Source organism: Pithys albifrons, chromosome 1 (genome assembly GCF_047495875.1).
Source record: "Pithys albifrons albifrons isolate INPA30051 chromosome 1, PitAlb_v1, whole genome shotgun sequence".
Lineage (NCBI taxonomy): Eukaryota > Metazoa > Chordata > Aves > Passeriformes > Thamnophilidae > Pithys > Pithys albifrons.
This window is the reverse complement of record NC_092458.1, coordinates 35,480,168-35,495,683: the sequence shown is the minus strand read 5'-3', so window position 1 is coordinate 35,495,683 and position 15,516 is coordinate 35,480,168. Positions and strand designations below refer to the sequence as shown.

The following is a 15,516-nucleotide window of genomic DNA, read 5'->3' as shown; positions in this document are numbered from 1 at the left end:
ATAAAAAAACCTTCCTCAAGATACCATAGGAAAACCACCCAAATGTGGTCCAAATATATGTCTAAACAAGGAAATATATTGGGAATGTATAAAGGAATGTTTAAGATAGGGTCTAGTGAGTGACACATCCAAACCTGATTCCCCACCTTCAGACTTGAGTACTTCAAGCTTAATTTTGTTACCCTGAGTCCTGGGTCCCAGACTTTGGAAATTTAAGACTAGATTCATGAAACAGTGCAGCAAAGACAAGAAAGATGAGCACCACTTTTAACTTCTTTCCCAGGTCCCTAAAACAGAGGTAAAACACAAGTGTGCACCAAGGTGTCAGGGAAATCCTGCTCTTAAATTTTAGGGGAATTTGAGTTTTGGAGTTTACCTACTGTTAATATCAGCATGATTAGAAATAACATATAGAATTGACCATGTTTCTGCAACAACCTGTAATCAGGGGGTTCCTATAGTATTTTGTCAAACAGCATGAAAGATTTTAAATCTCAAAAAAAACACTATGATATTCAGAATATTTATTGATAACTATAAAATAATATGTTATTCAAATATATATGTAGGGTTAATAACTTGCAGCACATCTTAATGCTGTTACATGAAATCAAGACACATTGAGGTGAAAAATCATCTTGGTTATTCAGGTTGGTTTTCTTCTATTTGGATTCTTAGCTGTCTTGATCTAAATCTACAGAGGATGACTTACAAGTGTCACACACTCCAGATAACATTTAGTCATGAGAAAAATCTAGTGTGTCTTGGGCCTTGCTCATATGTACCCAGAGACTTCACACATTACAATTCACAAGATAACAGGAAAAACCTGAATGAGAACAATTTAGTCAGCTGCCAAAGGGGTGTGTGATAAAGTCTCAGCTAAGATCTCAGTAAGTCAGTCAAGGTCACCTCCTACAAGAGTAAGCAAAGAAACAAAGCAAGGGCACTAGGCCTCTTCCATGTACTTTTTGGGGCTGAAGCTCACATTCATCAGGGGTTCAAACCCTCTTCTCTGCCTTCGGTGCTGGAAAAGTACAAGCAGCAGTACAAGCACTGTCAGAGCTATAAGTGCTCCTCCAATTGTGGATCCAACCATGACAGCCCATGCTTGGGTTTCTTCAAGCGAACCTGGAAATATTAAATGTCTGAAGTGAGGACAGCCCTTCTCCAAATTACATGGAAGAAATAATATTTCCCACAGCTTGATAATTATGATTACTTGTGCAGCTTAGTGACCCACAGGCCACAGGGGAAGCTGGTAATGCACCATCGTAACCAAGACATATACCAGAGCCGGAGACATTTCCTGCCAGAGAAGTCTAGAGCTGAATTTAAACTTCATCTAATTTGACCAAAATTATGAATGATTTAAGCAATTCTTTCTATAATGACATTCCAAGATAGCTGCTTCCAAGCTATTTTGGTCAACAGAAAACCCTCAGATTTTCCTGTAGACCACAAAGCAGCCTATTGTCAAACTTTGAACTGTAAACACTAATTAGTGTTGTTTGGCTGACCAGCTCCAGATCTTATCTGCTGATTTTGAACCACTTCTAAGGAACCACTGTCTTCTAAAACAATGTTGCGCATTCCAATAACACTGCTCCACTTGGTTGAATTTTTGTGTTTCATTTATGCTTTCAGAAGCAAAAATTGCCTGTTCACCTAATGCTACATATACTGAGAAGGAAATAATTATGTTTGACTAAATATTCACAAAAAAACTCTCAGGAGCACTTCAGGTATTTAGAAGATAGCTTGACAAATGGGCTTAAGGAGACAAATGGTTCACGGAGATGTCAGACTGACTATAAAAGCAACTAAAAGACTTGAGCCCCAATCTGCAGTCTCTGCCAAGAAAATAGTTGAAGGCAGTCACTCGGCAAGGTCCCAAAATTAATTGCTTACCAGTTTACCATCTTTAAAGAGCCAGTAACATGTTAGTGTATGTTGATTTCTAATGTGATTATATGAAGTACAGTTAGCAAATTATATATTTAGATAAAAGAGAAGGGTTTGGATGTAAAAGCCTTATTTTTTTGAACACAAACCATGCAGACAGGATAGATACACTCCTTCACAGAGAAATAACAATTTATTCAGGTGGGAGTTGAGAAGCAGCAGAATCACAAGGTGCCTTTGTTCCTCTCTGGGTGTCCCATGCCCAAGGGACAGCCACTTTTTCAAAGCAGGAGAAGGGAACAGCAGTCCAAAGAGAGAAAAATTTAAAGTCCATAAAAGTTTAAATTTTCAGGGAAAATTCTGGGGATGACCCTTAGAAAAGCACTGTAAAAGCAGTTACCATAACTTCACAAATCAGAGCTTCCCTGCATGAACACAGCTTGAGGACAACAGTTTCAATCTTTTATTGTCTATAGACCTTTAAACAGACTCCACAGATTAAAACCACAGATATATGGTAAGCATTTAGAAGAAAATCCTGCCCACATAGGTTATATAAGCACCTACTGCCTCTCAAAGTAATACCAAGGTGGAGAAAGAAACTGCCCAGATTTAAGCTTCAGTAAAGCAGCTGAAGCATGACTTCCATGCATTTCTTACACTTCTGTCTTTCATAAATATTTGTAACTCTTGTTGCAAAATTTGGACTTTGTCCATAAATACTTTTCTTTCTTGTTATTTTGCCTCTGATCTGTGTCAAAGGTAATTTAAAATGAATAGATAAACTCTAAGATACATCCCACCTATGGCCATGGAAAAACTTCAAAATTGGGGGTTTATGACACAAAACATCCAGGTACATCTCTCCAGGGTATCCAAATATTAATGGAGTTCATCTCTAATAAGAATCATGGTGCAGTGTTATTCAAGGTCCTGAGATAAAAAAATATTTTGTCATGACCAGTCTTAGTCAGAGTCACTCCCTGGGAGTGTGTCTGACCTCTGACAGGTTAAAGGATCCTCTAACAAGCATAAACAACACTGGGAACAGCAGTCAAAATCAAAGACTACTTATCCCAAATAAGCACCATTCAAAATGCTGGAGTGGTTCAAGCTGATGTCTTTTGCAACAGAGGAAACTAAGAGGGTGCAGACTTGTAGTTAACTACGGCTTACATAATGAGCTGTGGCTACCTGTCTTTGCTACTGCATGTATTTGCTAGTGAGCAGGTGAACTGACCTGTGTGTTTTGTGAAAAGTTCCTTGTTTTATATGTCTGTGTCAATGAAAACATAAGCTGTCTCATCACTGGTCCTGGAAAAGCATCCAACACCTCTAAGACATACCTGGCAGGTCAATGGCATAGGTGTAGCCGAGTTGCTCTGCAGTTTGGAAGAGCTCATTGTTGGTCACAGGAGGGAAAAACGGGACCATGTTATACCGTCGGTTGTGACCAATGGGGGCCAGTTCCTCAGGCCAAGCATTGTCATGGGGCTTAAAACGCTTCATCCACTCATCAAAGATGGCATCAGTAAAGGAGTGAAGAACCTGCAAATCCAGGCATGGACACACACATTTATTAAGCTCTTTTAGAACTTAACAACTTTTAAAACATTCTTACCTAAGGGAGCTGAAGCTTTTGAAAGAGAGAGAAGATGGTAATCTCATTTAGATGGGATTTACAGAATGGGAAACGAGGAAAGCTCATGAGAAGACTAAACTGATCTCCTTCATGGGACATTGCACTGTCTACATCTTTGTTGCTGCTTGTTCATAATAAAATCTTTCTTCAGACAGTTTAACATCAGCTGGCATTGAATGGAAAGGTCCACCTTCTCAGGTGAGGGACCACTGAACTCATTTAGGTGAATGTACCTTTCAAAATTATTTTAATCTTTCTCATCTCTGAACAAGTATGGAAAGTTGCAGAAAATTTGATTCCATCATGCTCATTTTAGAGTGTGCCACCAGCTCCACAGCTCCACGTGACCATGAATTTGACCAGAACTTGCCTGGGGTGTTTATAGGTCTACAGTTAACTGGTATAGGACAGTTGTATCAGACCACTAATACAAATGTCTGGAACAATTCAAACTGATTTCCTATGTACTCATATTTTTTTAATTACAACACTGGAAAAAATGTAGGAAATATAATATAGAAAATAATGTTGTGTACAAAATTATAGCATAGATAAATGAATTTCACTGTATAAGAAAGAAACTAATGTAGGAATTAAAGAATTAATAAGGAAATAATCTGGAGAACCACTACGTAAGTATTTGAACTAATTTCTCCAACAGAAGATTACAAACTTAAAATAAAGATAAGAAAAAAACATATCTGTATAATATATATATAATATACATAAGGTATTTATATATAATGACTATGGCTTAATCTAACAAAGACAAAAATAAATTGTATAAGCAAAGTCAACTGCTGGATTTTTGTTTGCACGTTGCTGTTTGTGCTGCTCATTGCAGTGCAGCACTATACTGATTCACCAGTGAAATCACATAATTTCTATTTCCCAGAGACTCTGACATTTGATATTCTTCCTTTTAGCCTGTAAACTCTGAAACAAAGAAACAAACTACTCAGTCTACTGCTTTAAAGTAACTAGCCCTGCTTTCAGTTTATCTTGTTATTTTAAAATTGTCCGATATAAGCCACGGAATTTAGATACCACGTAATGAAATGATTCAGGGCAACATGACTTGGAATAGCAGCTCTTCTCCCTAGAATCTTATTTTATATTTTACAAGTCACCCTGAGACTTCTTTCCTATTTTATTTGACCATTATGCAGGTGTTGCAGTGTTCAAGAAAAGCTAAAAGATTCCTCCTTTTCTATTAAGAGACAAATTTTTAGGGAATTCACTTTACTTGATCTGCAATCTCTGGTGAGAAAGGTGCCTTTGAGCCACAGCCACTGCCAATCATGCTGGAGATAAAAGACATACCACAAAGATGGGATCATTGGCAGCTGCATGAGGGAAAGCGCTGGTCCCATTCAGGAAAGAGTGAGCCAAATTATGAAGGCTCAGCATTGACGAGTTCAGGGCTCCATCTGGTTTATCGAAGCCCTCCAGTGCATTCCTGTGGATGGGTAAAAGTACCATCAAGGAACCATATTTTGCTGACAAATGTGCTCATAAAGAAAACCAGTGACCCAGATGGCTCTAGGGGAGCCAAAAGACAAACCTGAAACTGAAACTGGAATTGCGGAAAAAGGGGGGCCTGTCGAACTCCTGCAGGGAAAGGCACCTCCTGACGTCCTCCACGGTGGGCAGCTGCTCACCAGAGCCCCTGGGCGGCCTCCGTCGCAGCGGCCCTTCATCACTCCCATTGCACAGCGTGACCAGGCGGTTGTAGTCATCCAAGCTGAGCATGAAACAGAAAGAGGCACAAGTTAGAATAAGGTGATGACTTGTTTGTTGGCTTTTTCTCCTGCAATATAAAGAGGCCTTGGCTCTTGTGTGAGAGAGCAGGATTTTGGAACAGACACCTCCTGGGGCATCTCAGCCCAACTCCCATAACCTGGGAGATGACTTTGTTGCAGGACTGTCACTATGCTATGGCTTTCTGTTGCTCTGCATCCTCTGTGGACCATCAGTCATTTGGACCAAGAGCTACCAGGTTCATTATTCACAGTGAAAGGATGCTTTAAAAAAGGAAAGCACATCTACCGCCATGCCTCCTCCCTTCTCAAGGGCCTTAAAAGAACAGTTTTTATCAGGCAATCTGAAAAACTCTTTTCAATTTTGAATTGCCAAATTTTCACTCTTGAGTAAGGAAAACTTTTTAACAAAAAGGAGAAATAAACAAACAAACAAAACAGGAAAATTCCACCATGATCTGAGTAGAGAAAATGCAAGAAATTACAGAAAACAGGATTTCACTTTCCATCTCTTATCACCTTTTGAGACGGTCATCAACGGACTTTATTCAGAGGGAGGAATAAAGATATCTTATTGTACAGCTTCTTGCTTAATATAGGGTTTTACAATCCAGGGGCAGACAACATGCAAATAGTTCTTAATTAAGGAATTTACAGTTTGTATATCTGTCTACAGCAGAGGCCTAAAGCTAATCCATTATTCATGAAACAAGGGGAAGAAGAACAAAGAGCAATTTGACATAGGTTTTACACTCTCAATACCGAGCAAGGTTTACATATGCAAGCTATATTTCTTTTAAATGCAAGGGACAGTAATATCTGCAGACGTTTATTCCAACTCTGTTACTGGCATCCTTTTCAAGTTCTGCTGGTTTTCCAAGTGCTGCAGACTTCACAACCCATCTTCTCACAATCGGGGTGTTTTGTGATCCCACAACCTTTAGAAGAAAAGCAACTACAATGCGCTACATCCTCTTTTTTCAGGGCCTGGAGAACATCCTGCTGTTGCATGGGTTGCCCAGTAACTAATGCAGAGCAAGTCCTTTATGTCAGGGAGATAAAGAGGGAAGAAGGAGGAGAAAAACAGTGCAACACTTCTGAGAAAAAAAAATCTCTCCTATTCAATATGAAATGAAACAGCATTTTCAGAAACTCCTGAAGTAAAAAAATAAACCTCTTCTCTGTTTAACCTTGCCAAGGCGAAAGTTTAGTCACTTCAGTTTTCAAGAAAAAAACAAAGCCCTATTTATCTTAGAGAAAAAGTAGGGGAAAAAATTAATGCCAACCGGTGCCTAAAGCTAGAATTTCAAGTAGCTCTTTAGGTATCCAGTGAAAGAGACTCTTTTGAAAAGGTCTGAGCTTTTGGTACTTTTCTATCTGACTGACTGTACACAGACCCTGAGCTGAGAGAAGAATGATACATGGGTATTGTAACCAACAGCATCTTATGTCATAGCAGCCCAATCCTGCATCTGAATCCCCTGTCAAAGTCCTGTTCTCACACAAATCAGTATATGCTGGCAGCAAGCACCTGGCTGGCTCTGTGTTGTTCTTCATGTGAAATCTCAGACACTTGAAGTCAATCCCCAAACTTCACTAAATATACCAGGGTTAAGGTCTCACCCAATACAAGGGAACAGATTTTCAGCCTATCTTTAGCTTCCTATATGCCAAAACATTTTTTGTTTCTGCAGCTGAGATCAGGTGGGTGTATGTTACAGAGAACCAACACATAGGCATGTCTTTTTTAGAATGACACTTGCCTATGTGTAAACTCTTCAGACTTTTGGCAGCCCCAAATTGGCTGAATCAACTAAAATCCTGTACTAGAAGAATCATCTTTAAAAAATATACTTCCATAATACCAGGTAAGAAAGTTTATACAGCACCATCTACACACAAACTGATGGAAACTTCAAGTTTTAAGTGAGGCATCTTGGCTCTTTTCCTGCCACTCACTCACACTGAGACCAGCCCACACTGTGAATGCTGAATGACAGCAAAGTTTGGTCAGTATGCAAGCTTACCCTAGATATTGTCATACCTGTTACAAACTACTTGCCAACGGGAGAACCTGGAGCTCAGGTTGATCAGCCCTGGGTCATCTGGCCGTGATGCTCCAAAGAACTGGTCTGTGCAAATGTCACACTCATTTTTACCCGTGGCAAAATTCCAGTAGGGCAGTGCAAAGGAGTTGTTGCCCATCAGTCGCTGCAATGGACAGAAACCTGTTAGCAGGAAATAACCTTCAAAGGAAAGAGAAGAAAGGGACTCCTTCAAGGTGTTTTACTGGGTATTCACTGGATATTTCACTGGATATTCTGCATTTCATTTGACAGTGCTGCTCCAGCTCCTTTCAAAAGATCGGACATTAAGTCAGTCTAAGCAGAGACATTGTCACTAGTTTCTCTACTGTGGGACTGCACTTCTTTTGGCCATGTTAGGCTGTCTGCCGACTCAGAGATCAGGCAGGAGAGCAGGAGCAAAGATGAATTGAGCCTTAAGCAACTAAGAGGCTTTCTGTGTGATGTAAGTGGGTAATGAGTAAAACTGCATGCGGTTGGCTTTCATTCCAGAAAGGCTAGCCCTGGGGAGGAATCTGAACTGGTATTAATAGGGCAGTACAGTGTATTTGCTTGTGCTTACTTGTTAGATACAATTTCACGCAAACAAGATCCTGCAGCTATTTTGATAGCAACAGTTTTCATTAGAGATTTGCAAGGCTGAAATGCAGTAACATTGCCAATGTAGAGTCATGCCAATGGAAGTGAGTCAATGCTTCTGTAACTGACTGTTGAACACATTAACATGTATTTCTTTAAAAGATGTATTGCTAAATATGCATGTATTAATTGTACAATATGGTACATTTAAAAGGAGTAGCATTTAGAGCTGATTTCGTTAGAATGGCATCTTCAACAGCAGACTATATTTGTTACCCGGTTTTACATGAAGGCGTTGCTTTGATTTTATTAATATATACAGTTACTTCACATCTTCTATCCTCTGTTGTGGAGATAAAGGGAAAAAATCTCCATGATAACCTTCACATCATTGTTCACAGTGAGAAACTGTTCATCACTCTGTATCCTGAAAGCCCTAATTTCACTTGAAACAAAAAAAAGTATCAGTGAATAAATACTTCTGGGAGTTTGGGTAAGAAATTATCCTAGGAAACAGTTAACTCTTGGCTGGCTCAAAGTCACATAGCAAAAGGGAGAAGCTGCACAAGGAAAGGGAAAGGCTGTTCAGCTAACCTGCAGGTCTCTCTCCAGCAACAGCAAATGGTACCTGTGCCAAGTGACAAAGGCAGGTCCTTGGTGGGAGAAATCGATACCTGTGAAGGGGCGGCCAGGACCTACAAAAGGAAGGTAAAAGAGGCATTTGGGCACAAAACGAGGCTCGAGAAAAAGACAACACCACCTTTTATTGCCTGGAGTGGAGTTAAACAAGGATCTTCAGCTCTGAATCTTTGAAATCTCTTGCTCAGCTGCAGGACTTACACCATGTATCAAGAGAACCTCAGCATTTTCCATAACATGACAACAGTAATTCAACATCCTTTGCCAATTTTCTTCAAATTGTGCTTGTTATTTTTGTTTTGTGCTTTTGCTATTACACAAGAACTAAGATGCTCAAAGGTGAGAGACTTTTGGATATTTTTATCACTGCTGCAAGTTTCAATTCACATATTCATTTATTTAACATTGCAGCAGCCCTAGAAGTTGCCTCTTTCCCTTTCCATATAAATGTCCTTTCCCCTGAAGGACCTTTGCTCTCACTAGGCCAGACACTGCTTCCTTTAGCCCTGCAAAATGGAACTTGTATTAGAAGGGCAAACTGAATAAAACCCACTACAGAGCAGCAGACACCCTCCAGCAAGGGAATAGATATGGGCTGTTCAGCTTGCACAGAGGACTGCCAGGCTGAAAAGGTATACTGGTTGGTGCCTCCTCCTGCAAGAAGCAGGCTTTGTGAAATGGGGCTGGGATAGGTACTTCTGTCTGGAAAAGTAATCAGGACTAGGAATCTGGATTTGGGAGAAAGTATGGGGTTAGATACCCAAACCTTTAACCTAGGTTGATTTTAGAAGCTGATTGTGGTTACTCAGACAAATCCTGTCCTTAGTGACTTTTTGAAGACCACAGAAAGCAGTAGCACTCTGGTGCAAATATCTCTTTATGATCTGTGTCTTCAGCACTGCAGAGGCCCTGTCCCACTGCATCCACCTTGTCCTGTGGACTAGAAACATCTTTTTGAAGTCATTAACTGCCTGACCACACTCAACGGTGAAGCCAGTGCACTGCCCCCCTGCCAGATGGAAGATGAACCAGGAGTGCAACTGCTATGCTCCAGTTGCCATGAGGTGGGGGATCAGACCACAGCAGGTCCAAAGGACATCTCCCTTGACTATGGATGGCCACCAGCTTCTCACCACTGTTTCGTTCCACAGCTCTGAGCCTACTATTGGGACTCACAGCTGTTTTAAGGCATAAACCTTTGTTCTGCAGTGATACTCTTCACCCTTTCATTTATCTGCAGAGCCCATTGGATAAGAACAGCACTAACCCAATAGTGTGTCTCTGACCGAGTAGTAATGAAGCCAAACAAAGTAGTTATAAATACTACAGTTGGCAATTTGTGGTTCCTCTCCGGTTGGACCAAGCAGACTTCTCCAGTGCTGAGTTGCAATTACATAGTCCGGGTGAATGGTTGTCTTTGCACGGTCTAGAGCATCAAAGAACTGCTCTCTCTCCTCTGCTGTCAGGGAGTGGATATCCTTCCTGACAACTGCTGGCTTCCTCGTGCTGCATTCGGGGCCAGTCCAGCCAAACTTGCAGTCACCACAGTTATAGCCACCAAAGTTTCCTGCATCAAGAGGGAACAAGCAGTCATGGCATTATGAATCAGGGAAAACCAACAGTGAAATGTAGAAGAATTAAGATTTAGCACTCTTTTTCCCCAGAGATGCCTGTTCCTGGAAGGTACAGCAGCTGAGCAGACTGGCAGCTTTGCCAATTGCCTAACCAGAAGGATGGCTGGCTCGATTCCCAGAGCCACGGGAGGGCCAAGAATCACACTCAGCCAGCTGGGAAGGTGAAGCACTGGGTAATGGGCCTGATGCCCTAAAGTGCTCAGAGCACTGCAAAGCCAGTCCTCGGGCACGTGAGGAGTTTCACCGAACAGAGAGCTGAGCAATTGAGGTTAAGACCGTGATGAAGTTCTTTGCTGGATTGGCTCTCAAGTACTCCTGTTCTTCGAGGATCAAACCCAAAACAAGGTCAGTTCACGTGGATCATTAAGCACAGAAAATAATCCTCAAACAAAACAGTTCTCTTAAGGACAAAACTGAGGAGAAATTAGTGCCTCTTAACAGTGTATCTGGGACCCAACATAAACCAGAACAAGCACCAGGGGTGCTGCTGGTCACACATTAGGCATTATTAAATGGTGCTGCAAGAGCAGCTTGAGAAACACTGCAGTACTGTCATTCCCCACTGTCATCATTTCTAAGGCAAGTAATCAGATCTGCTGTAGGATATTAGGTCAGACCCTCTGATTTGATGGAAGAGTCCAGGAAAGCAGAGCTTTCTTTAAGTGTGGCCTCTTGCATGCTGTGGCAGACAGCTGGCAGCAGCAGAAAGGCCCTGCTGTAGTTTAAGTCCCCCATTGCTGGGGAGGACAGGGAACAACTGACCATTCCTGCAGTGGCTACCTGCCTCCTGCCTGCATTGCCAGCAGGCTGTTGGCATAGCTGCAGTGTAGGACAGTGGGCATTGCTGCCAGGGGAAGATGGGGGCAGAGTGGCAACCATAGATCCTCCAGGATTTCCAGTCAGTTCTCAAAAATCAGCCCTGAGACTCCTTAATCCCACCACCCTCCTCCTCCCCAACTCTCAATACACACTCACTCCACAACAACAATGACAATTGTTTTCCAAAACGTCATAAAATCTCACTGGTCTACATCCACGATGGGCTTCAGGCTAACATGACAATGGGGAAGTGTCTTATGAAATGTTCCCGGATGGCCAAATGTCCCCAGGCTTTAGACCTGAGTCTATGACCACAACAACAGTTAACATTAAAGTAAGATTTCAGACTGTCAGGTGCTACAGAACTTATTACCAAATTCAAAGACCCACGAGGTTACAAGGGTTATTACCAAGATGGCTCTGTAGCTTATGACTGTCTCTTAGGGTAAGGGCTGCAGAACTCTAAACACTTGTGACAGGCTCCTGTGAGACCTACCTTAGATGTGGCTTTGGACAGTTTATGGTTACTTCAAGGGTCCTGAGATCTGTAAGTCTGAACGCTACCATGAAGTTTAGGACCAGTGCTAGGGTTAGGGACCACAAGCATGAAGACTTCAGCAAGGTTTTGGATCATGTACATCCTGATGGCATTTCATGAGGACAGTTTCCAGTTGTATGGCTTATGTTTTGCCCTGAGCAAAGTTAGGAGCAGTTGTGTTCTGCTGCCATGTTCCAGCTAAGGCAGAAGGCACCTGAAACTGGGAGTCTGCACTAGTTTAGAGGGATGAATATGTACACCAGAAAAAGCAAGTAGGTTATAGTTTTATGAAAGAAAGAAGATTGTATGGATATGTTAATATGATGAGGGTGAGAGGGCAGGGGAAACAACACAGAAGGTTGATTTGATCACAATATCCTGAGGGTCCCATCAGAACAGCAGAATTACTCTTATCAGTCTGTTGTACTCCACTCTGCCTGTGTACTTGTTCATTCTTCACGACTCAGTCTAGCTATTAGGGCCCATCACATACTCCAGCTTGCACCGACCAGATGAAAAATATCAGGAATACCTTGCAACATTGTCAAATTAGGTCACGTATATCACTCAGGTTTCAGTCATGGACCACGAACTTCTGGAAAGCATCTGTTGACTCAAAGGTACACTTCAATCCTCTTTAGGAGAAGGAGAAAAAAGCCGGAATTAAGTATGAAAAGATCTGTCAACAACCTCTTTTGAGATTGGCAGTAACACTTCCAGTCATTTAAAGGACTGTTCTACTCACAGTGCTGGGTAAGTATGACATTGAAATATGGTCCTATAAGAACCAAATTCAGGGCAGGACCTGGTTTGTCCTGTCTGGTCTTGGTCAAGACTCTTTGAATCTATGTGGGTCTTGGTGCCCGAAATCATTTTATCAGACAATACCTGTATATTAAGTATACTCTGTTTGCCTCCTTAGTCACTGAGAAGAAATTTGCAAAAGCTTGAAATGATGAGTCATCTTCATGGGGAAAAAAGATTTCCCCCACCTGTATGGTGGCATTTGGAGCCAGGTGGGCCAATGACTTCTCATCTGTTTTCCTTGGGCAGGTGCTAGTTATATGCAATCAATGCTCTGCAGGATTTTCTTTCTTAACCTCCCAATCTGTAAAGGAATCCAGCCAGTCCATTCTTCCAATAACTTCCCCAGACACTTTCCAATGGCACCTGAGCATTTACCAAGTAAATAGGACTGCAGTGGAGACTAGCAAACAGGAGGAGACAATATCCAGGGAAAGTGGTATTTCACACTGCAATATTTCTGCTGATTGTGTTGAACATTTTTGTCCCATCCTTGTTCTATTGTCAGAAACACTCATAATATCAACACTTCATGATATCGAAACTTGATTTTTGACATTTTCTTTCAACAGACTTCATGCATCACAGAACTGTCAATATGCAGCAGCTGAAATGGCAAGAAGCTGATGGAGGTCTGTGAGATTTCCCATACTGCAAATAGGAATGACTGCAGTAATCTGACCCAGGGTTTTTAAGTCTCACACAAACCACTTTTTCAGCAGTAGTGCAGCACTACCAGCCCACTGGTCTGGAAATGATGCATTGTTGTTTTCAGAAACTTCATTTACTGCCTTTGGATTTCCCACATGACAGCACTGTGAAATCTCTGTCCTGGTCTCTTCCATGTCTGCTATGCAGGTGATGGTGGACTTCAACAGTACAGCTCTAGGAGAGCAGGAAAAGCAATCTCATGATAGCAGACCATAGCACACAGTAGATATTTTCAGTAAGGCAGTTAGACCCTTTCAAGATCCTTTTGCACTCAGCAACCATAAGAACATGGAAGGATTTATGCCTTAGCTGTTTTTCCCCTTCCATGACTAAAATAGAGCAATTCAGTGTACTGCCCCCTGAGGCTATGCCAGGGACAAGAGATTACTATCATCTCTTGTGGTTCCCAGATAATACAGTATGGGAGCTTGTTCTGATGCACAGGCAGGAGATGCTCCCGTCTTGTTCCACTGCTTCCAGGAATGACCTTTTGTGCTGACCTTTTGTCTGACCTTTTCTGGTCAGAAAAATCATGTCTTGTCCATTAGCCCTTTTGTATGGATATGGGATCACATGCTTTTCGAGTTGTCTTTTTCTGTGCCCAATCTCATCAAGATTTATGGTGCTCTTTCTAAGTGAAGTTGGGTGAATCTGGCTGTTTCTGTGGGCACTATGGCCATGCTACTTCTTGCAGTAGGTCAGGCCTTGGGTATGGCACTTAGAGTACATATGTTATGAGAGGACACTTGGTATGTGTCCATGCATATCATTGGGGTGTGCTAACACTGGTCATTAGCTACCACTGCAGCTGCTTCTCAAGCCCAGAAATTGCCTGAGCTCATGGATTTTTTTGTCTCTTAGTGGTCATCACATGTGGTTTGCCTTCAGACACCAGACACAACACAAATTAATAATTCCATCAACTAACTGTTTTTTTCATCAGTAAAAATGAACCCACTTGACACTCACAGTCTTCTGCCCTGTTTTATTGCACCAAGATGAAACCTCAGCAGCTGCTATGCCTCGTCCTTTCAGAGAGACCAGCTTAATACACGTCATTTATCAGACGGGAGAAAGGAGTCCTTTTCAGACTTCTTTAGCCATTGCATTAAAGCCAGAGTTACATTAGATTTGAAATACCAGCACACTGCAGTATCCCAAAGGTAGGACTAGGATTGCTACCATGTGAGACAAATAGTTAGCTCTTCTCTGTCATTGAACTCTTCATTTAGACATCTGGATAGGCTGTAGAATGTGGAAGATCTGTACCTACTACAGGATTTAATGAGATCATCAAAGTATGGCGCTTTTTTTATTATTAACCCATAGACATATTTTCCTGCAATAAGTAAACAAAGCATATTTTATAACTACTTCAAAAGCTCAAATTTACCTCATCGAAGGGTCATCATATCAGCCACATAGCTTAACTGGAAATTTGCTTACAGCTGACGAATAGACTTTAAATCATTTGTCCCCCAGCTTGAATATAGATTGCATAGATATGTGAAAGGATTTAAATATTTTTTCTCATAAAAAACTTCCATGAAAAAATTGATCAATGTTCAGCACATGCCCGCATGTAAACCTTAGAAAGTAGCTGCAGAAAAAAGAATTATAATTAACTCCTCAGTGAACTCAAATTACATCATTGTTTAATCACTGTCACAATCTGTACTAGCAACCACATGACTGACTGCAAGGGTTTTTCACAATAGTCTTCTGTGCTGAGTTTTTAAAGTGCTATACCAGATCTATATCCCATTAATACAGTGTTATCATTTAGAACTCAAAATAGCATTTAGCTCATAAGTCTTCTAAAATAATTTACTTCTAAACTAAATTTGTCTCTGAAATACTGCTTTGTTGTCTAACTAGCTACAAGCCTCAATATTCAAGGTTAGACTAGTGTATCCAACACTTTATCTAATTCAATACATACACCTAATTGAAATACAAATTACCAGATTCCCCTTCACACAGTCCTGCACGCTGCCATAATCTGTCATCAGGTCATTTCAGTTTAAGAACTCACATAAATTGATTTAATATTAGGTGTACCAAAAGCAATTGTAGAACATATTGAATTAATTCAAAACTGAAACTGGACACGAATTAAAAACTCTTTGCTAACTTCCAACTACATTCATGCCATAAACCCATATATTTTATAAATATTATATTTTTGCTGCAACCAACACACTGAGCAAAATATACAGCAAGCAGCACCCTGACAACAGACTTGCAGTTTTCTATTTGACTATGTCCCTTGGTACAAAAAGTGGGAAGCAAAGCCGGATCTTTCTGTTGTACTAATCTTATTTTCCCCCAGTGAAAGAAAGATGAACAAATATTATCTGCTGAAGCCTAGAAATGGAAAAGCAATTAATCTGATCCCATA

General features: G+C 41.0%; 1 protein-coding gene across 1 annotated transcript in view; it reads right to left on the bottom strand.

The window, feature by feature from the left end:
- Nucleotides 1-949: 949 nt before the first annotated feature.
- Nucleotides 950-15,516, bottom strand: part of DCT (dopachrome tautomerase) — an 18,248-nt gene continuing 3,681 nt past the window's right edge. Inside the window, exons 2-8 of the mRNA XM_071570458.1 lie at nucleotides 9,877-10,176; nucleotides 8,565-8,665; nucleotides 7,352-7,518; nucleotides 5,112-5,291; nucleotides 4,871-5,006; nucleotides 3,252-3,453; nucleotides 950-1,131 (exon numbers count right to left, since the gene is read on the bottom strand). Coding sequence (XP_071426559.1) covers nucleotides 950-1,131; nucleotides 3,252-3,453; nucleotides 4,871-5,006; nucleotides 5,112-5,291; nucleotides 7,352-7,518; nucleotides 8,565-8,665; nucleotides 9,877-10,176 — 1,268 coding nt within the window. The remainder of the gene's footprint in view (nucleotides 1,132-3,251; nucleotides 3,454-4,870; nucleotides 5,007-5,111; nucleotides 5,292-7,351; nucleotides 7,519-8,564; nucleotides 8,666-9,876; nucleotides 10,177-15,516) is intronic.